Here is a 23750-nt window from a genome sequence, read left to right on the forward strand (position 1 = left end):
ACAGAAGACGGCAAAGAATTCCACTCCTTAGCGCCTATTCTAGGTAGATCTTCGAACACCGGTCAATATCATTTCCAGCATGGTATAAAAAGACCTGTGGGCTTAGCACCGTAAGCGTGTGACTCTTTCCCTCAACATACGTCACCCGTCACTCTCACAGAAAGAGACAGATAATCTCTGTCGCGGCGACAAAGAGTCGCGTGCTTACGGTGATAAGCCCGCACGTATGCTCAATCCTATGACAAGCCGCCATTGCTAGCCCTTTGATGACGTAAGTAATACCACTGTGATACCATTAAATTGGTATCTCCAACATTCCAAGGACGTAAATTTTATTATTGAAAATTAGTGAATTACTGACTAAAGTATTTAATTACTATTACTTGTCACGTACTTAAATAAAAATCATTAAAATTGTAAGTAAATATTTGACTAAAAGTTCAAAATTGCGTTGCAATTTGTTTTTAACGAAATGGCAACGCAGGGTGGGATGACGTCAGCTGGGCTAACCTTGAAATGTTAGCTGTCACTTTTGAGCATAAGTACCTGGTTTTCTTATACCATGGTTGTACCATGGCCTATGTAACTCCCTCAATCTTGAATTTAGTAATAATGTTTTTATAATTAATTTAACAGTGTACAGGGGGGTTAAAATGGCCACATCGAAGCAATTCATCTAAGAAAGCAATATTGCAATTTGACATTTGCGCATATAAAAGTAATTGCCTTTTAGTACTTACACTCAAGATATAAAGACATGTAGACAAGATAAACTATTTACTTAAGTACTTACATAAATTCTGTTACTTAATTATGATGGCCCCATGTTGGGCGCCAAAATCATACACTCATTTGCTCGAGTGTTTTTTTTAATGGTTTGAGATTCAATAATCTAAAATGTGATATATATATACATATATATTATTATGAAAGCGCGACTGCGAAATATTGAAAATCTAAATATCATAAACTGTAAACAACACGTGCGGCTAGCCCCCGATACCGACCCCGCCGTCGTGGTCGACGATTTCCCTCAATCAACGCTTATCGCTATCGACCCACTAGGGTCGATTAATTCTTTCAAATATTTTTTCTCTCAGACGACGCCCTGAGCCGAGGTTCGCGCCCAACTGGGCACGCTCAGGCCTGTTGTCTCAAACGTTGTACCGGGTGACAGCCTTCAGCGCTCCCCATTTGTCCGGCCTAGTAGTTAATGACATCTGCGGCAAATCTACAATAAGTCAAAAAAAGAAGCCTATCTTACGTTCCGTTCTACTCACTTTCCTACATAGATGTACCAACAGCGACTGCCTAACCTGCCTGCAATCAAATTAAATACTCATCCCTCTGTCTTCAGACATCACAAGTCAAAGAAACACAAGAAGAAGCACGAAGACGTCTCCATATCTGTCATCAGCGACCCTCGAAGGCACGACCGGGTGGACGGCGGGCGGATCAGGTGAGCAACTTGGCAATATCCGTACAGGCTGGACATAACATAACAAATTACTATTAGATCTTCTTCTATCGTGTGGGTTGTGAGGTGGAGTACTGCGGCACGCTGAGAGGTGAGGATGTGGTATCCCGACGTGCCGGCAGAGTAGGGGAATGATTGGTGATGACGATGATAAAGTAGAAGCAACAGCAAGCAGGAATATATACAGTTTATTAAAAACACTTCACAAACAGGATAGGAATATACATAGTTCACAATATTACACACTTCACAAAAGAATCAAGACTTAGGAATTAGGGGGCACGGCCCTAAACAGTATAATATACTTGTTTTAATGAAGGTCGGGGATGCAGTGAGTCAAAAGTGAGTAAAATGAAAGGAAATGCGAATGGAATGGAATGAGAATTTCGTAATTTAAAATGATGATGGTCCGAACAAAAGGCCAGTATGTGCAGAGTTTGTACTCTGCTACAGTACCAACCTCATCAGAAATCAGAAATCAGAATCATTTATTCAACGTAATTATCATGGATAAACTTGTTGAAGGTCAATGTAACATTTTTGAATTTACGTCATTTCGCAAGGTGTTATGGCTGAGGAGAAGAAATGACAAGAAACTGCAACAGCAACACATCTTTTAAAAACCAATGAGGATATACATTACAAGTTATTTAATAACTAGAGGAACACATTCAATACCAGACATTTTTATCATTTAGGTAGTCATTAATCTTATAATAAGCTTTTTTACATAAAGTAAGCTTCACGTGAGCTTTAAATTTATTTTCTGACAAATTTAAAATATTATCTGGTATTTTATTGTAAAAACGTATACATAACCCCAAAAAAGATGAATTTAATTTACTTAATCTAGAATTTTGAATAGCAATTTTATGTTTATTTCTTGTATTGTAAGTATGCCTTTCACAGTTTCTCGGAAGGAGAGATAAGTTTTTACGTACATACATAATGTTTTCATAATATATATTGACTTGCGACCGTCAGTCAACCTTGGTGTCAGGGTTACTACTGAGCCACCAAAGGCCCCTGACATGGCTCACGTAACGACTACTTACTTACATCAGTAAGTAGTAACCGGGGCCAACGGCTTCCAAATTATGCTTCATTACGTACGTTGGGACGTACGCTTAAACGTTTAAAACTACGCATCGGATTTTGATGCGGTTTTTTTTAATAAATAGAGTGATTCAAGAGGAAGGTTTATATGTATAATAACATCCAATCCATTATATAGTGGAGAAATACTGTTATTTTTGAAGTTTTTAATGTGATGTCGTAAATAATTTCATTTTTTCCTCAGCATTGCACCCGAGCGAAGCCGGGGCGGGTCGCTTGTAATATACTTAGTATAATTATTGCAAAAGTTGATACAAAAAATAAAGTAACTATACTAATATAACTAATTTTTAATGAAGATAGTGTCTTTTGTCAGCTTGCTTTGCAGAGCTCGCTGCGAATCGAAAAATTAAGTATAATTATGTTAGTGACATCGTAACGAAAACTTTGAGGGATGATTGAGACCATGATTCTGAGTTGATATCAAGTGGAATTTTCCGTCGTAAAAGTATGGAACTGAAAATAATTAAAAAAAAAAATCATGAATTTTCCGACTGAAAATTCCACTTGATATTAACTCGGAATCATGACCTGAATCATCCCCCTCAGTATTGGATACGGTATCACTAACACTCTATACATATATATCAAGTAGAAGAGATTTCGCGTTCATATTGTATAAAGCAAAAACTTACATAAACTGCCTATATACGTCCCACTGCTGGGCACAGGCCTCCCCTCAATCAACCGGAGGGGGCATGGAGCATACTCTACCACGCTGCTCCACTGCGGGTTGGTGGAGGTGTTTTTACGGCTAATAGCCGGGACCAACGGCTTAACGTGCCCTCCGAAGCACGGAATCATCTTACTTTTTCGTACAATCAGGTGATTCAAGCCTGAAAAGTCCTTACCAAACAAAGGACAGTCTCACAAAGTGATTTCGACAATGTCCCCATCGGGAATCGAACCCGGACCTCCAGATCGTGAGCCTAACGCTCTAACCACTAGACCACGGAGGCTGTTAAGCAAAAACTTAATGATAACAAAATGTTTATGTTTATGTTTGTTTTAATCCCTAAACATCAACCCGTTGAACAAACAGATTGGCAATCCCAATTCGAGTCAATCGTTGGCTGTTGATCGTTTGCAGTGATTGGTGGGGAATTGTAGATTTTTATAGTTATATAGGAGAGAAGGGGTGATCCGACTCACCTTGACACGGCGCTAGGGTACGACCTCGGGTAGGGAGGGGACCATATCGATGAAAACCATAGTATAAAAATAATACTACTTACTTACATGTTGTGTGTTCTGTTATGTTACATTAAGTAATCTTTTGTCAGTCCGCAAACTATACATACTTTACCTTACTCTAAACTGTCACAAGTTACTTCCATATGACCATACATTGCTTAGCAAAAGAAGGAACGACAAAGTGGCTCCTATGAGGACAGTCCGCACTGCTTTTGCTCAACGTCAATACGCTTGCCAGTCTCCCTTTGTATATAATAAAATAAATAGAATAATACAAATATATCCTCTACAATTTCATACTTGTAAAAAACTTGTTTCGGACTGGCTTCACACGTTAACCTACGATGAAGTAGAAAATCTCCTACTTAGGACTACATAATAGATCATTTATTTATTTATTTATTAATCATTTTGTTGGGAAACACACATACACACACACACACACACACACACACACACACACACACACACACACACACACTCACACACACACATATACACACGCACTCACACACGCACACTCACCCACGCAGATCATTTGCTCTCACACACTTTTTCTTTTAATTCAATCTTTTTTCTTTTTAATGTGTTTATATACCTATAATATATTTGCCATGTTTTAAAATCTTATGTATACCAAAGGGGAGTTGCGAGTCATTCCCAACACAAGTACTCTAGTTACTTACTGGGAAGTCTCGACAACAAACTTCGTTACAATTATGAGAAATAAAACTATTTTTATTTTATTTATTATTATTATTACATGTGTGGTGTGTGTGTGTTGTGTTGAGAACCATATTGAAGACTATAGAGAACCGGAGAGGAAATATGATTGGCCACCTGATACGACACGATTCATTTATAACAAACATTATAGAAGAAAAATTTAAGGGAAGAGAGGACGTGGTAGACCTAGGATAACATTTATGAAACAAAAGAGAAGGTGCAGGTCGTGTCGTATCGGGTGGTGAAGGTTTTGGCGGGAAGAAGAGAGGAATGGCGATTACTCCACCGACTAGAGCGCAGCTCTTAAATAGAGAGAGAGACTTACATGTTAAAAAGGTTAGATGACGATATAATTATTTTGTAACCTCACGTTACAAAATTTCCTAACCATGCCGTGTATACACGTTATGGGTTTCAATCTAGTTATTAACCACATCTGTAACCTTTTATTTTCGCATGCCATGATTATTGTTACCTGGGACCTGTTTTATAAAACTTACAATTGTAAATTACAATGACAATTTGGTGTTCATTACGTAGCTAATATGAAACTGAAAAATATTCGTGATCACACACTCCGCAATGTACAATAAATTGTCATTGTAATTTACAATTGTAAGTTTTATTAAACAGGCCCCTGTTGTGTGTACCTTTTAAATAAATAAATAAATTTACCTCTTTCGTGGTCTATTTCCTAAATTACCGGGTGTGACTCCTTTGTCCGGCCAAGTAGTTAATGCCATCTGCGGCAAATCTACAATAAGTCACGTCAAAAAATATAGTTCCTATCCGTTACCTAGATGACGTAGTATAGATGATTAAAACGTAAATAATTTAGTCTTTTTCTCATTTAAGTACCATTATTTCAAAAAATCAAAATCAAAAAGTATTTATTTTCTTTTCTTACATGTTTTTCTTAAACTAATTAAAGGAGGCCCTTTTAAGCAAAATATGCCTGTACCAGGAGACCCCGCTCTTCTATAACAGTAGTAAATAGGTAAGAAAGTTTTGTTACCTTTAAGTTTTACAAATAAGCAATTAAAGAATGTTTGTATAATATGTGTATGTGTGTGTGTATGTGTCTGTGTGTGTGCGTGCGTGTGTGTGTGCGTGCGTGTGTGTGTGCGTGCGTGTGTGTACGTGTGTAAGTGTGGGCGTGCTCGGGCAGTATTTCTGAGGCTTCATTTTATTTGTGCCTAAAAAGATAAAATAATTAAATATAATAATGCACCGAGGAGCTCGGTGGCGCAGCGGTAAACGCGCTCGGTCTGCGATTGTTGAAGTTAAGCAACTTTCGCAAAGGCCGGTCATAGGATGGGTGACCACAAAAAAAAATTTCGAGCTCCTCCGTGCTTCGAAAGGCACGTTAAGACGTTGGTCCCGGCTGCATTAGTCGTTAATAACCATCAATCCGCACTGGGCCGGCGTGATGGTTTAAGCCCCGATCTCCCTATCCATCCATAGGGAAGGCCCGTGCCCCAGCAGTGGGGACGTTAATGGGCTGATGATGATGAATAATGTATTTTCTTTAAATTATTGATGAAATATACATTCTCATACAAAAGTGTGAAAATAAACGTAAATAATCCATTACAAAACTTTTTATACAGGGTGTTAGTGACTTCGTAACGAATACTGAGGGGGGTGATTCAGACCATGATTCTGAGTTAATATCAAGTGGAATTTTCCGTCGCTCAACATGAATTGAATTGTAATAATTGAAAATGACAGGTATAATTTAAAATAAAATCAAGTTTTTTTTTGGCCGCCCTAATTTTACTGTATTCATGTGTTAATGTCTGATTGTTGAAATTTAGTTCTGTACAATAAAGTATATTTGATTTGATTTGATTTTCTTTTGTAATCAGCAAGTTTATCGACAACGATAACTATTCAAAATATCGACTAGTCGACTCTAGCTGTACAGGCGCGGCCTCCACAATAGTCGTATGGCCATCACTATCTCTTATAGCTACCTACCCCGCAGGTATTAGAGGGATGTATACACGTACCGGTTGTAGGCAAACTGATACGTTATTATTAAATAACATTCGGCTCACGACCTCGAGGTCCCGGGTTCGAGTCCCGGTGGGGACATATCACAACATATCACTTTGTAATCTCTAGTTTGATTAAGACATTACAGGCTAATCACCTTATTTTCCGAAAGGAAGATGATCCGTGCTTCGGAAAGCACGTTAAGCCGTTGGTACCGGTTACAACTTACTGCTAAGTTAGTAGTCGTTACGTGAGCCATGTCAGGGGCCTTTGGCGGGTCAATAGTAACTCTAACACCAGGGTTGATGGGGCTGGTAATTCACCAGAAGTAGATTATAACTTGAAATAAAAAAAGAAAGGAAGAAAATTTATTCAGTACAACAAACAAGTAAGAATTATAAATAAGGCCCTGGCTCCTAAACTAGTATAAATGTATTTCAGGAGCTAGTGTCTTCCCAAATTGACATACTTCATTATTATTTGAGGTACAATAATATACTTTTTACTTAATAGCTATGGTAATTATAATATTAGTAATGAAATACGTATCTAAACTTATTTTATTTTTATATTTTATAGTCATTTTTCAAATTGTCTGGATTAATGATCTATCTGTAACATACTTACAATAGAAGTAGGGAGTAGTGATGGGCATTAGTTCCAAAAAGTAGCAATCGATTAATAGGGTAGCTTCGAACTAGTCAAATCAGTTACTTTTTACTAAACGTCAAAATACGAAATTACTGCGATTTTGAATAATTTGTAAGTATGAAAATGCAATCTATGACGTCATAGAAAAACGTGACAAAATGTCGCACATATTATTACATATTTCTTTAATAATTATTAAATAATAAATTAATTATTAATTAATTATTAAATAATAAATTAATTATTAATTAATTATTAAATAATAAATTAATTATTAATTAATTATTTAATAATTCTACGTAGAGCGGATGAAGGATAATAGAATTGCAAAAGCGGTATATAAAGCGAAAGTTGATGGTAGGGCTGGCAGAGGAAGACCGAGAAGGACTTACGATGATCAAATTGGAGATGTCCTTAGAAAAGGTTCAATACGATCTACTCTGAACCGGCGTGCGTGTATGAAGCGATTGATGAGTGTGGAGGAGCCAAGAGAAGTGTGTCAGGATCGAAGCAAATGGAATTCTATAGTCTCTGCTTACCCCGGTGGGAAATAGGCGTGAGTTTATGTATGTATGTATGTATGTAAAATTCTGTAATAGTCTAAATAGAAAAAAAGAAACCATTTTTTGTCAGTTTTAGATCTGTCTTTATTTAGTAATCAGAATTTCATACTTTATCTTTGACCTTGGAAACTACCCGATTCTAATGATTACATTTAAATGTTGTATTCAAAAGTTCATTTGTCATTTCAATTATTAATTTACATAAGGACGCAAATTTTATTATTGTATTTAATTACTATTACTTGCCACACTTTTATTCAAAGTTCAAAATGTTCTTTCAAAGTACTTAAATATAAACACATTGGTCGTGGGTAATTTATTTTTTATGAAATGGCAACGCAGGGTCGGATGACGTCAGCTGGGCTAACCTTGAAATGTTGGCTGTCACTTTTGAGCATACCTGGGGACAAAAGGAGATCGTTGAGAACTTTCATCCGGATCCGAATGAATCCGGGTTCCATTCCTATTTGGTGGATATTCCAACCATTCGCACAAAGAGCTACGCATCGTCCTTCATTATGCGCAGTGCTACGGAATGGAATTCTTTACCGTCTTCTGTATTTCCGAATGCATATAACCCGGGTGCTTTCAAGGCCAGAATGAATAGGCACCTTCTGGGCGAGCTCGCCATCCATCTTAGGCCTCGTCAATGCCTTCGTGCATGTCTGAGGCCTTTTTTTGACGTGACTTATTGTAGATTTGCCACAGATGGCATTAACTACTTGGCCGGAATGTCTGGGCCAAGAGCAAACCCACTTAAAATAAATAAATAATTAAAACACATAATAACGGGTTCTTACCGCGTTTAAAGCCGGGATATGAGACTCCCGATATTTCGACACTGTTGCAAGTGCCATGATCACGGGATGACTGATGAGATTGGAGTGGATTGGTGTGGATAACCGCGTAAACTTAAAACAATGTAAAAAATAAATATATTCGCCCATCACTACGAGAGACTCAGGTGACCCTACGGTCACCGTGAGCCGGATTACATTGTATTTGAGTCTTGTTGACTCATTAGTGTTGTTGGCTCAGATACAGGGTGTCAGTGACACCGCAACGAGAACTTTTAGGATGATTCAAACCACGATTTCTGCGTTGATATCAAATTTCCTTCGAATTTTCTGTCGCAAAAGTATGGTACTGATTTATTTATTTTTTTGGTTTTCCCCGAAGGGCTAGGCAAAGGGAACTATGCCCATACGGCCAACTCGTATGTATTTTTTTTCTTAATGATGATTAATGGTGCAACCTAAGCCCCCACCCTCGGAGCAGACTCCTACGAATAACCTAACTCTTTCAAAAGTCCGCATTTATAAACTATCGAGTTATGAAGCGGCTTGTTGGCACGAAGCGAAGATCGATAGGTACACTTTGTTCATTGAATATTCCGATATAAGTAATAAGTAACACTATCGCGAATGTTTTCCGACTAACTTACTGCAATTATTAACCACAAAATACCATTTAAGTAGTATTAATTATTTAAGTAGATTATTCAATGAAGAAAGCAAGCATGGCTTTCCCGGGCTTTTTGGCGGGAAACGGGAACGGGACAGTTGCTTTCTTCATTGAATAATCTAAATAATTAATACGAAGTGGTGTTTTGTGGTTAATGATCGCATTAAGTTAGTCGGAAGACATTCGCGAGTGTTATTATATCGGAGTATTCAATAAACAAAGTGTATCTGCCTATTTTCGCTTCGTGCCAGGAAGCCGCTTCATAACTCGAAAGTTTATGCGGACTTTTGAGTTAATTCGTTTGGGGTTCGGAGTAGGAGTCTACTCCGAGGGTGGGGGCTTAGGTTTCATCATCATCACCTTTCATCATTTCATTAATCATCAAGAAAAAAAATACGTAAGACATGGCTGTATGGGCATAGTTCCCTTTGCCTTACCCTTCGGGGAAAACCAAAACAAAAAAAAAAAAAAATGGCTTTCCCGCCAAAAAGCTGGTTCACGAAGTCTGTCGTAGCTGTCAAGATGATAAACGTTTTTTTTCCTTTTGCCCATTTGAGGGTCAGGCTAAGATCATAAGACCATGCTGCGTATCAAGATGAAAAACGTTCAGTGATGAGTTTTCGAAGAAAAACGTTCGAAAGTAGATACACAAACTTTATAAATATTATTTATAGCTAACTTAATAATAATTAAAAGTATTACAATAAATGTTCACAAAACACTAAGATTTTCATGAATTTTCCGACAGGAAATTCCATTTGATATTAAATCAGAATCTTGAGCTGAATCATCCGTCTCAGTATTCGTTACGGTGTCACTAACTGTATATTAACTCACTGTACCGTCATTCGAAGCCTAAAATAATGAGAGAGGCAACTCGATTTTTCGATGTTGTGGCGGAAACAGTGTCTAAACGTGTTCCAATTCCTATGACAACAGCCTGATCTTTATTTCCATTGGCTGTTGTTACCTTCTAAAACTAGCCACCAGGGGGCGCATCTGTGCTTGAGCGGCTCAGATCGCTTTTTGAATCATTGGCAATTTATTTTTCGAATTGTGCGGACGGATAGTTAGTGATTTACGTACAAAATCGTTATAATAATACATAATACCTAACTTATATCCGTTATAGTGTCTTACGTGTAAATAATAAAAATAGTACTTCATAAAATTCAAAAAATAAAATAAGAATATAATAATTAGTGCTTATCTACTTAAATATTTTCTAACGGTGCTACCGTTCGAATGAGTGATGGTTTCGGAAAATAGTTCTAGTTCTAGCTCTTCAAGCTCATCTGATTCCGATTCTAATTCCCCAAGTCGTGCACGAACGCGAAACAATAAACGAAAAGCTGAGTCGGTGCCTCCTAAGAAAAATATAAAGCGTAAAAAATCTAACAATGATTTACAAAAACTTGTCGAGCAAGTAAATAACATACAAAATTACTTAATGTATAATTCCATGCACCCAGCTTTTCATAATTACCCGCCGGCTGTGCAAAATAACTGTGACGATAATATAAGTGTTACCGTTAGTGGCGATTTATTCTCCGACAATGATAGTTTCGAAAAGGCTCCAAGCCCTGGCCCTAATCCGAATTTAAGCTTTTCTATAAATACAGTGTTGAAGGAGCCTTCCATCCCTAAGTCAGCTCAGGCCCACTTAGATTTGTTAAAATCGGTACAACATCTTGATACTGCCGAATGGTGTGATGTTCGTTATTCGGATGTTCAAAAAGCTTACGCTTCTACCCCTGGATTTGTTGAGCTCGAGTGCAACGAGGAATTCAAACCTTTCGATAAGTACCCTCTTTTATGCACAGCAGAGAAAAGTTATGCCGCGTTCACTCAGGCGCTTATTAAACAAAAAGAGGCGGCGCAGGCTGGCTTCGATTCGTTCCTTTCGTGGGTTTTTAATAATGAAGGGGTTTTAAATCCCGCGTCAATAAAGGATAAAATTAATGAGATTTTTGTGCAAGGTAATTACAATAAAATATCGGGTGACCTGTTACAACTTGCATGCGGTCATAGGGCTGACGTGGTCGAACAAAGACGAGAGGGGCTCCTTAGATCGGTAAAAGATAAGTTTTTGCGCGCTAATCTGCGTAAAATTCCGCCATCTTGCGAATTTTTATTTAACAAGGAAGGTCTTTCGTCTGCTATCGAAAAGGCAGGTGGACCGACAAAAATTTTTTGGCCTGCAAGGGTCTCGTCCAAATCCAACTGGTCAGCTGCGCAAGCTGGACCATCAACATCAAAGATGCCCGCGCAGGGTTATCAGTCTCAGCCTCCGAAGGGCAACAAATACGGCCAGGTCATGCAGAACTCTTTCTCATACCAACCTTATGGGCCTCCATCTAACTATTATCCTGCGCAAGGATACCATAATTACCCCGCGCAGGGGTACCATAATTACCCCGCGCAGGGGCACACGAACAGACGGTTCGCGCAGAACCATGATAAAATAAGACCTGATTCTAATAAAACCTTACGTCATAGGCAACATTTTGACGAAAACAAAAATAATTTTAAAAGTGGGCAGAACAATAAAAACTTTCGTTCGAAGCGAAAGTTCTGACTCGAATGTACGTATTGCGGGTCGTCTGGCATACTATGTCCGTATGTGGGAAAATCTTGGGGCCCCAAAATCTATTATAAAAATAATACAGGGTTACAGGATACCGTTCAAGCAGGTTCCTCCACTTTGTGTTCCCGCAACCCTAACCCACAGGTGCCAGACGCGAGACTCCCCTCAAATGAGAGACGCAATAACCACGCTATTACAAACAGGGGTTTTGGAAACCGTACGCCTCTCCCCGAGTTTCATTTCTCCGATTTTCTTGACAACCAAAAGCGACGGAAGTATGCGGCCTATTTTCAATCTTCGTCTATTAAACGAACACGTCATCGTAAACAAATTTCACCTCATAAACATGCAGAGAATCCCCAGTTTCCTGCAGCCTTACGATTACCTGGTAAAAATAGACCTTTCCAATGCTTATTTTCACGTGCCCATTGCTCAAACCCACAGAAGGTTCCTGCGAATAATATTTGCACAAAGATTACTGCAAGTAACTTGCCTACCATTCGGGCTCGCAACAGCGCCACGTGTGTTTGCTATGCTGAGCAATTGGGTCGCAGAGATCCTGAGAAAGCAAGGTATTCGAATAGTCACGTATTTGGACGACTTTCTGCTTGCCAATCAATGCAGAGACATGCTATTACATCAAGTTCAGTACACAGTAAACTTGCTACAAACGCTGGGTTGGCTGCTAAATTTCAAAAAGTCGATCTTAACACCTCAAAAAGCATTGGAATTCCTAGGAATTTGTTGGGACCCGTGGCTGGGCCTCAAATGGCTTCCTTTAAAAAAGCAGCAATCTATACAGTCAAAAATCCAACCAATATTGTCCAAAAGAACTGCCCGGTTATTGGAGATACAAAGTCTGGTCGGTCTCGTCAACTTCGCCAGTTTTGTCGTTCCTCGCGGTCGCCTGAATCACAGAGAACTTCTTCGGTTTGGCAATTTCCTCCTAAAAACCAATTCTTGCCGCCGATTCAAAGTCCCAGACAATGTCGTTCTCGAGTTGATATGGTGGATAAAGAACTGCAATGTTCGCTCTCTATTACATCAACCACCAGTGACCCACTTTATGTCAACCGATGCGTCGGGAATAGGTTGGGGAGCCCAAGTCGACGATCGGAAACTCTCTGGCCCGTGGTCTCTTCTGCAACTGGATCTGCACTCCAATATGAAGGAGATGTTGGCTGTACTGTTTGCGTTAAAACAGCAATGCAATTACCTGGCGAACACGTCCATAATGCTTCAGAGCGACAGCAAGACCGTGGTATCTTACCTGAGGAGAGAGGGAGGATCCAAATCTCGCAATCTGATGTATCTAACACGGAAAGTATTCTCGATTCTCGACCAATACCAGATAAATCTAGTAGCTCATTATCTGCCGGGGAAAATGAACTGCGAAGCGGACCGCTTATCTCGGTTTCGGCCGCCTCCCGAGTGGCATCTTTTGCCAGTCATAACCAACATAATTTTCAAGAAATGGGGCATCCCGCATATAGATTTGATGGCGTCCAGGACTGCACATGTAGTGCCTCGGTACGCGAGTCTGGATCGAAGGGATGCGAATGCGGAGTTTCACGACTCGTTCAGCCAACAATGGGACTACGACCTTGCGTGGGTGTTTCCGCCGCCCTTTCTTATCCCGAGAGTGTTATGCCACCTAAACACAGCGAAGGGTGTGTATCTATTAATAGTCCCCATGTGGGAGAAGGTGTTCTGGAAGCCCGATCTCAAAAATCGGGCCACAGCTCCCCCGTTCACAATACGACGCCTTCACCAAGTCCTTGTGGACACATCGACCGGTCTGCCACCGCCGAAGGTCTTCGAGATGAGCCTACAAGTCTGGAGATGTGGGGGTGGTCGTCAAAGTTGACTGATTGGACGCCCGAACAAAAACAGCTGTTAAAATCAGGTTGGCGTAGTTCTTCTATCAGAACATATAAAAATGCTTGGTGTAAATGGTTAGATTGGTGTAAACATAATGATATCAGCACCCCATATGATGCGAATGGTCCTCAACTAGCCAGATTTTTGTCAGATTTGTTCCTTGTTTACAAATTATCGTACAGTACTATTTTAGTATACAAATCAGCTATTTCAACGCTTTGTAATCCTGACCATTCTGAACGTTTGAGTTCTCATATTCTAGTCAAGAAAATGCTCGCATCTATAGCTAACCAAAAACCTAAATTAAACTTAAAACCCCCAATATGGGATGTTAACGATCTTTCTGCTTGGCTTCTAAACAATGAGACTGATTGCAACAATTTATATCAGTGCTCAAAGCGAACAGCTACATTGTTAATGCTTTGCTCTGGGCGTCGTGTCCATGATTTAACTCTGTTAGCTGTGGATGACAGTCACTGTTCTATTTCAGAAAACTTCGTCGTATTTTGGCCCAAATTTGGATCGAAGACAGATAAATCGGATGTACGACAATCTGGCTGGCGCCTAACTAGCAACCACGACCAACGATCCATTGATCCTGTGTATTGGGTGAAGCAACTTATACAATTGTCATCGTCAAGAAGAGCTCAAGCTAACACGAATAGCCTTTTCGTCACTGCGTGCGGCGAACCTAAGTCTGCTTCACGTTCAGTGATTGCTGGCTGGATTAGACGGGTCCTACAAGAAGCGGGCATAAAAGCAAGCGCTGGAAGTATTAGACCTGCCGTTGCGTCTAAAAATTGGGTGTCTAATTGCCCAATAGATGATATCCTTGCTCAAGGAAATTGGCGCTCTCAAGATACGTTTAAAAAATATTACTGTCGAGAAATTAAATCTACGAATCACCAAACAAATGTGGTAACTGCTAGGTTTTCACCCATAGCAAATTAAAATAGAGTAAATTAGATAATACCTTTATTTATCTACCCTATAGGTGATTTTATAATTAAGTGATCACTTTATATCATTTGTGTGTTTCCTTTTGTTTCTAGCATATTATATAAATTGTTAACTTGCTAAGAATATTGATGAATAGTTTGAAATAAAAATTTAATTATCTTTTGTAGATTACTTTATTTTACTTATAATTTGTACCTACTTACCTGTAATCTTCCATACCTACATTACATATTAAATTAATTAAATTAAAAGGTTTTCTATTAAGCATTTCTCCTTTTACATTTTCTACTTGCATTACATTTTTAGATCTCGTTCTATTCTCATACAGACTCATATACATAATTCATACATAACTATCCACCAGGCGATAACAAACAGCTCTCATTATTTTAGGCTTCGAATGACGGTACAGTGAGTTAATAACAGCGTTTTACCTTACAATAAAACGCTTATTAACTACTTACCTCATTCGAAGCCTATTTTCATCTCTGCCTGGTTTAATTTGTTTTATTATTATTTAGCAATGATTCAAAAAGCGATCTGAGCCGCTCAAGCACAGATGCGCCCCCTGGTGGCTAGTTTTAGAAGGTAACAACAGCCAATGGAAATAAAGATCAGGCTGTTGTCATAGGAATTGGAACACGTTTAGACACTGTTTCCGCCACAACATCGAAAAATCGAGTTGCCTCTCTCATTATTTTAGGCTTCGAATGAGGTAAGTAGTTAATAAGCGTTTTATTGTAAGGTAAAACGCTGTTATTACGTTCTGCGAAATAGTTCCAACATGGCGATGAGTAAGAGAAACCGCTTTATGATATGTCTGTTGTGTTTACTTCATCATGGACTACTTAATTAATTAATTTATTTTGTAGAAATAAAAAGCTGGTGTAAATTATAAATAGACTGTATTTAAGATAAGTTTAACAAATTACAGCCATTATGCAGAAAGTTGGGAACGTTGGGAAGAAGAAAAAAATACAGGCAACATACAAAAACTTAGGTTATGGTGTTACCATTTACATAAAAACGTTGTTATTTTTTAATTATAATTTTGCAGATTATGTAATATGAATGAATTTAAATCTTATTATTTATTAAATGAATTATATACATACATACATACTCACGCCTATTTCCTACCGGGGTAAGCAGAGACTATAGAATTCCATTTGCTTCGATCCTGACTCACTTCTCTTGCTAACACACTTCACTTTTCTTCTTGTTATGAATTATATGCTTTATTATTATTTATTATATACTTGATGTTATTTAATTTAACGTATTTATGTATTATTAACAACTCCGTCAACCGCAGTGGAGCAGCGTGGTGGAGTATGCTGCATACCCCTCTGGTTGGTAGAGGAGAGACCCGTGTCCAGCTCTGAGACGTTATTACACCCAGGCACAACATTTTCAACCCATTATTATTCAGATCAAAATAAAGTGAAGCAAAGGTGCTAATTCCTGCAGACGCCATCTAATTGTATTTTAAGTTATACCTGTCATTTTCTTATCCGCTGAAAAAGAAAGGGACGGGTAATCGACAGGCATACAATTTATGGAACACACGTCAATTTTAAGTAGAAATCTAAAAACAACCGTCAAAATTTTACATCAGCCAATAACCCGACAGAGTTAAGTAGACAGCACGTCAAACGGATTACATACCAGCGAGATGCCTTTTTATTCGCCCGGGTTATTCATTCGTTTTAAAATTAACTTGTTGACAGTCATCCGTCCCTTTCCTTTTCGGCGGATAAGAAAATGAGGGGAATAACTTAAAATAAAATTAGGTGTCTGCAGGAATCGGGGCCAATATAAGTTGCAACATAATTCTATCCAAATATCAAGCAACAATTATTTTTATATGTGCCTCTGCGTACAGCGCCATCTAAGTATATTTGTTTATAGGTAACGTGACTTGTGATTTTACGTTTGTTTCAGAGCAATAATCCTGACAAACAATGATGAAATCAAGGAGTTGGAGCTCCACAAATTGTTTAAAGACCAGTTGTCTATAGACAACGAGAAGAAGAAGAGGTGGGTATACCTATGTCAGACTGTCCCACTCTCCCACTGCTGTGCACAGGCTACAGGATAGGTTAGGTTAGGTTAGGATACGATACGTTAGGTTCCGCCCTGTAGTTCCGGGCGTAAGAATAGGGCTACGGTACTCCCTGCCTGTCGTAAGAGGCGAATGAAAGGGGACACTGGGGATCGTGGGTGGTAAGGGCACGATCTCCGTGAGGGACGGCACTGTGACATGACCTCGCGTTGCCGTAAAACTGGGATGGCGTAGGGATGGGGATCTACCCCACCGAGGAGCACCGGTGCGTTCGACAGAGATCCCGGAGCTCCCTGACATGCACAGCAGAGGGCCATCGGAGAGGTTTTAGTCGGTAGGAGTCCGACACAACCTCGTCGCTTCTCCGGGTGGCGAGGTATCCATGAGGATTTCCCCTACGTTACAAAAAAAAAAGGTTAGGTTAGGTTAGGTTAGGTCCGTCGTAGACCGCCCTGTAGTTCCGGGCGCAAGAATAGGGCTACGGTACCCCCTGCCTGTCGTAAAAGGCGACTGAAAGGGGACACTGGAGACCGTGAGTGGTAAGGGCGGGGGCCCGAGCCGCTCCTCATACGGTCTCCGGGAGGGACGGCAATGTGACATGGCCTCGCATTGCCGTAAAACTGGGATGGCGTAGGGGTGGGGACCTACCCCGGGACGCGCTTTTTTATAGCAGGCGCGAGGGAAGCATCGGTGCGTTCGTTAGAGATCCCGGAATGTTCCCGTTGTAAAATCTTTTCAATAGTAAGAACATTGGCTGCTTTTCTTTCTCAAATATACGATCCTGACGACCCGATCACTCTAGCCATAGAGACGCCCAATCTGTTTGACGTGTGCTGTTAACTTCCATTTCCGTCCATTTCCATTTCAGTGGATAAGAAAATTATAGGTACAACTTAAAATAAAATTAGATGATGTAAAATCATCATCACTAATATAAGAGCCACGCTTTTGTCAGTGTAGCATTCTCCATGCTACTTTTTAGGGAAAAATAGGGCAGTGGTTTCCCTCTTGCCTTACGCATAAATAAAATAATATATTTTATTTTAAATTAAGTAAAATAGAATGTGCTTCTATGCTGTTCTGGGAGCAAATAAAAAACATAGAAAACGTTCAGCTGCTTATCTTCCCGGGCATGTCGTAAAAACCGACAAAGGGATTGTGTCCTCTAACATGATGGACTAATGTTATGGGCGATAGGCTGATCCCTTAACACCATAAGGTTCATCATATATCCAGCTTACGACATCGTATCAACAGTGGCTGCAAGTTGTCTTTGATTACTTGTGGCTCTGCCCACCCCATTAGGGATTACGGGCGTGAGTTTATGTATGTATGTGTATGTATGTAAAATAGAATAATACATACTTAATATTAATATTTTTTTATACATACATACATACATAAACTCACGCCTATTTCCCACCGGGGTAAGCAGAGACTATAGAATTCCATTTATATTTATATTATTATGCGTTTACAGTAAAAAAAAGCAGAAATCGGAGTCATCAGAGGAGTCTCTGAACAACATCCAGCATACTACTGACGACTCGGGCATTTGACACCACCGGGTCCGCCGCGAGAGCCCGAGGCGGAGCCCTAAGCGGCACGACGACAAGAAAAAGAAAAAAAAGCCACCGTCAACGGAATCTAGTGTCAGTGACAGTTCTAGTTGAACGTAAGACGAGGCTGAATGGGTTTTGATACTGTGTCTTTTTGAAAAGAAAAAAGTTTTGGCGGGTAAATTGTTGGATAATGGCGGACGGAAAGTTCGTCGCCTTTCTTGAAGGAGATTTGAAGGTAACATAGAATGGGAGAGTTTCTTTTTTAGAATTAAAAAAAAATAGTTCTCAAGAACTCGCTAGATGGCGCTTATCTCATTCCCTCGGGATATTTTAATAACGTTCTGTTTTCTTTCTTCGTTATTTATTTAAGTTTATTTTCTAAGCATGTACGTTTCGTTTCATGATTTCGAAAATAAAATCACATATTGATAACGTTTCGTTCCTTGCAGTAACCTACCAAGTTTAGTGCCATCTATCCAGCAGCTAGGATAACAATAAAAATAAATAAAAAGAAAATCCCTTTGTCTTGCGGTATTTACCTCGGATAAATTATAGACGCTAGTTGCCATGCGCGTGCGTGCCCTGCTGAAAGTATATGAACGTTGTTCGTGTTTTGTTATTTAAAGTTTAAAGAGGCGTTGTTTTCTTCTGAGTGTGCGAGTGAGTAGATGTGTGCTGTATGTGTAACCACACAAAAAGTGGGAGAAAAAATGTAGTTTGAAGCATGGCATAAGAAGACCTGCCGGGTCTGCATGATAATTGCGCCGCACGCGGCGCGAATTATATCGAGCGTTTCGACCAATAGCCGTTTGACGCGCATCTACTTAGATAGCATTCATATCGTTTATTGGTCGAAGCTCTCAATATTTGGCCGTAGATCCATGAATCGTAATTCTTACTATGTTGTTGCGGAGCTAAGTATATTTTATTGTAATATCTTTTAATTGAGTCGTCTTTTCTCACCATTAGTATTGTATAACTTGCATACGTTTAGTTGGGTTACAGTCTGAACCTCAAAAAGTGTATTATTTCATAAGATTTATATCTGTAACCTGTTACGTGTGTTTATTAAATAAATAAAAAATATATATAAGTAATTCAGTTGTCATGCAGACTCGGCAGGTATGCTCAAAAGTGACAGCTAGCATTTCAAGGTTAGATGGTGTGAAGTTAGCCCAAACGCTCGCGTCTACGATAATTTATTTGAGGTGTAGGTATTTTATATTTTATTGCATGGATTTGCATGCTCGGAATTTCTCTAAGAAAGATAAAAACAAGTGATCTGAAAGCAACTTGCTACCCCATTACGACTTACGGGCGTGACTTAATAATACAAACGTAAAAGTTCGTATTTATGCACAATCAAAAATATATATTATCTGCAGATTCGAAATTTAAATACTTATTGAAAAAATATTGACATTTTAATTGCCTAGGTAAGTTTTTACTAAAAAGTATATTAAAAAAAAGTAATATTATAGTATTAAGAAATTTAAAGAGCAATATTTACTATACTTAACTACGTAATCATTTAAGATTTATCGATCATGTATTACAATAATATACCTAGTGAAAAAATATTTATATAAGTGGCGCCCAGAATGGGGCTTTGCGTCAAATATTTTTTTTACATTCTGTTTTTATCTTTGAAAATAGGTAATTAGATCTACGAATAAATACTTAGATTGATTAAGTTATTCAACTTTTATTATTTATATTTTAATTTAATTCATAAATAACATAACTCATCATTTAAATAACTAATTAATTATGTATTTATTTTTATTATAATATAATAAGATTTGACGCACAAAATTAAATATTATAAATTATTATTATATTTATTAATACAACAATTAATATTTATAATATACCTTTTAATATGTATAAATAACAATATATATTTATCGTTCTTGTTTACGTATTTTAATGACATTAGATTTTTTAATAAAACATTATAAATAAAATACTTGTATTTTTTATCATACTTTTTACATAATTTAAGTAAGGTAGGTACCTACTTAATTTTAATAACTTATCTACAAATAAATAAATAATTTATAGTACACTTAACCAGCCTATATATTTATACGTCCCACTGCTGGGCACAGGCCTCCCCTCAATCAACCCTCCGGGTATGGAGCATACTCCACCAAGCTGCTCGAATGATCACATTTCCTCCTCTGCCTCCCTCGGGACATCAGCTCCGTACTTCATATATAAAGTCTTCCAGAAGTGCGCCCTCTCTGGAGTCAGGGGGGCTACATACTGAGGCTCCAGCGCTATGGCCAAATTGTGAGGGTGCGGTAGCCACGAGCCGTTTTCAGGTTCTGGAGTGGGGTTGCTGGAAAAAGATGGATAATTGTGTATTTCTTTTGTCTTATATACATACATGTATTAATTTAGAGTAACTCTTGTCTTTCATGGTTAAACTGCTGAACCGATATGGATAAAATTTTGTGTGGAGATAGGTTTTCTCGTTTGATGTATTTCCTGTGTGTGCAATAAAGTTGAAGAACAATAGAAGAACATAGCATAGTCTTCTTCTATCGTGTGGGTTGTGAGCTGAATTACGAACCTCATCAACCCTGGTGTCAGGGTTATTTACTGAGCTGCCAAAGGCCCCTGACATGGCTCATGTAACGTAACGACTACATACTTAAATAGTAACCGGGGCGAACAGCTTAACTGCCTTCCGAAGCACGGATCATCTTACTTTTTGGACAATCAGGTGATCAGTCTGTACTGTCCTAACCAGACTAGGGATCACAAAATGTTTTTGTGATATGTCCCCAACGGGTTTCGAACCCGGGCCCTCCGGTTCGTGAGCCCAACGCTCAACCACTGACAACGCTCAAGATGATCCGTGCTTCGGAAGGCACGATAAGCCGTTGGTCCCGGTTACTACTTACTGATATAAGTGTGTAGTCGTTACGTGAGCCATGTCGGGGGCTTTGGCGGCTCAATAATCACTCTGACACCAGGGTTGATGCGGTTGGTAATCCACCTCATAACCCACACGATAAGAAGAATTGGAAACTTACCCAAACTTAGCGAAATTAGTCCACATCATAGTCATGAAGGTGACAATCCGCGCGTCATTCTCATCCATGGGCAGAGGCACTCTCTCCAGCTCGAAGATATAGAACAATTCATCTTGATTCGCCGTCGCTGGCAAGCTGCTATTCGTTAGAAGCCTCCCAAGATTCCTATTGCCAATATAATTAAAGATATATTCGTAAATAGCTTGTCCAGATACGTTGGAGTACAATTCCGTGAAGAGAGACAACGGGCCGACGAAAGAGAAGTCAGAATTCAAATTTATAATACCCCCAACAACAGTCTCGTCCGATGTAGTGTTAGAAAAGTATGTCTCCTTTAACACGTCTCTGAATTCCTCTTTTTCATCATCGGGTATTTCGAAGTTTCTCTGGTCTAATGAGGAGTAGTCTTCATTCTTAATCCTGTCCATTTGACTGGTAATCGTGTTGTAATCCAAAGTGCTCGTTAGACCTTCAACTGTGTTGATGCCGATGATTATTGGTACAGGATTAAAGGATTTGTGGTTTTTGGTAGTCAAGATGTTGTAAGGAGTATCAGTTAGGAAGGCTTCTTCATCCTCGAAGATGGATTCAACTGATGGAAGGAAGACTGATTTTGCGTTCATTTGCTTAGATATTGCCTCCTCAACTTTGGTTATAGGCGTATCGGAATACAGTTTGAACAATTCTTCACTGTCTTCAGAGTTTACACCTAATGATTTGGCTATTTGACTGGCTGTAGCCAAGGGTTTGTGGTCGAAAGAATGCGGCGTGAACAGTGAACCGCTTTCAGAGATGATTCTATTGAAGAGTCCTTTGCAGGATTCGGATAACGTCAAATAAATGGCGGCAATACCACCACTTCCTTGTCCAAAAACTGTTACATTTTCCTCGTCACCACCAAATGAAGCAATATTCTTCTTAATCCACCTCAAAGCTTGCCTTATATCCTTCAATCCAGCGTTACCAGGCGCTTCTTTCGTGCCAAGGTTTAGGAATCCATAGACATTCAGTCGGTAATTGATGGTAACAATGACGACTCCATGGCTGACTAAATATTGGGGTCCGTAGAAGGTTGGGGATCCTGAACCGATGCCAAAGCCTCCCCCATGAAGATATACCATCACAGGTAAGGTGGTATTAATCGAGTTGATAGGAGAGTATATGTTGAGGGTCAGACAGTCTTCATTATCGCTCGGGAGGGCCAGAGGGTCGTTGGAGGGAAACTGAGGGCAGATGCTGAGTCGGTTGTCAGCCTTGAAGACTTCTTCGTGCTCCGGAGGGTCTTGGGGTGCCTGAAAAGGTAAGGTAGAGATTATAGGATTATATATTTATTTATTTCTTTTTCATTTTATTGTACTGCACCATCCCGCGCTCCAATGCATAAACTTCTTACACCCTAAGGTTGCCTGGCAGAATTTGCTGTTTAGGAATAAGGCCTATTGTGCTTGTTTTATTCGTCTGTACATGTCCTGTGTTTATGTTTTTGTGCAATAAAAAAATATTGATAGATTGTTTGATTGGCTTTATAGCGTGCGACTTTCCCGGTAAACGCCCTCTATATTTTTTTTAACAAGTCTAGGGTGGATCTTCGCAAGTGCTCAGTTAGAACTTACATAAGGTGACGACGTACTTAAGATCTAACTGTATATTTGCAAAAAAGACAAGTGATTTTAGAATATTTTTGGGTTATGGGTAATGGTAATTGACTTCCGGTGTTCCGAATAACCACAACAAAAATGGACATATGGCATTAACTACTGGGCCGGACAAATGGGGAGCGCTGAAAACTGTGACCCTCTATAAAATTTAAAGCCTGAGGGTGCCCAGTTAAGAGTCTTGGCTCACGACCCTAGTGGGCCGATGGCGATAAACCCTTGAATAAGGAAAATTTTCTACCACGCCGGCGGAGGCGCTATCGGAGTCCAACTGATTAGTATGTAAAGTTATGTAGGTAAGTTTTTAATAAGTTACTTACCCGGAATTTCACAGGGACACCGTATGGTATCCCCAAAAATTCATGATAAAGTCCATTGCTAGATAAACTCCCTTCGACTTTCCCTTGTTCTGTTTCCACTATAACCGTACTATCTTCACAAAATATACCGTTAAAAGTTAATAAAAATAAACAAAGGCTGAACGCAAACATTTCTGTGCGTTAAACTTAAAAACTATAGCTTTCTTTTTAATTTCCCGCCTTTATATAGCACGGTGTGTTTCGCAATATTACTATTCACCTGTCACTTTCAATTTTGAACCTTATTATATATGCAGAAGACTTGATTAAATGCATTTACAATTTGGTCACGTTCCCTACGTGATCGTTGAATAAAAGATATTTTTTATCTGTTTTGCAATTGAATAAGATCTTAACGTGTATATTGATAGTATTGTTTTATCTTACTAGTATCAAAATCATTGTGTAATAAAACATAATGCAATAAAATAAGTAATTGTTATGAAAT

At 38.9% G+C, this 23750-nt stretch overlaps 2 protein-coding genes across 2 annotated transcripts in view; one reads left to right on the forward strand and one right to left on the reverse strand.

Moving 5' to 3' along the window:
* The window catches only part of LOC126379712 (transmembrane protein 26), a 33537-nt gene extending 15052 nt beyond the window's left edge, over nucleotides 1-18485 (forward strand). Inside the window, exons 7-9 of the mRNA XM_050028532.1 lie at nucleotides 1358-1459; nucleotides 16562-16657; nucleotides 18163-18485. Of these exons, the coding sequence (XP_049884489.1) occupies nucleotides 1358-1459; nucleotides 16562-16657; nucleotides 18163-18241 (277 nt within the window). The 3' untranslated portion in view covers nucleotides 18242-18485. The remainder of the gene's footprint in view (nucleotides 1-1357; nucleotides 1460-16561; nucleotides 16658-18162) is intronic.
* Nucleotides 18486-20366: 1881 nt separating this feature from the next.
* Nucleotides 20367-23434, reverse strand: LOC126379547 (juvenile hormone esterase-like). The gene is made up of 3 exons (XM_050028343.1): nucleotides 23264-23434; nucleotides 21289-22580; nucleotides 20367-20588 (listed from the first exon to the last, which is right to left on the reverse strand). Exons 1-3 carry the CDS (start codon nucleotides 23432-23434, stop codon nucleotides 20414-20416), a joined length of 1638 nt encoding a protein of 545 aa, XP_049884300.1. The 3' UTR covers nucleotides 20367-20413.
* Between the last annotated feature and the right edge of the window lie 316 nt (nucleotides 23435-23750).

This window comes from Pectinophora gossypiella, chromosome 29 (assembly GCF_024362695.1).
Source record: "Pectinophora gossypiella chromosome 29, ilPecGoss1.1, whole genome shotgun sequence".
Taxonomy (NCBI): domain Eukaryota; kingdom Metazoa; phylum Arthropoda; class Insecta; order Lepidoptera; family Gelechiidae; genus Pectinophora; species Pectinophora gossypiella.

Coding starts and splice junctions, on each gene's coding strand:
- LOC126379547 (XM_050028343.1), bottom strand. CDS start 23,434: ATGTTTGCGTTCAGCCTTTGTTTATTTTTATTAACTTTTAACGGTATA. Junction 22,581..23,263: donor GTGTCCCTGTGAAATTCCGG/GTAAGTAACTTA, acceptor TTACCTTTTCAG/GCACCCCAAGACCCTCCGGA. Junction 20,589..21,288: donor ACTAATTTCGCTAAGTTTGG/GTAAGTTTCCAA, acceptor ATCTTTTTCCAG/CAACCCCACTCCAGAACCTG.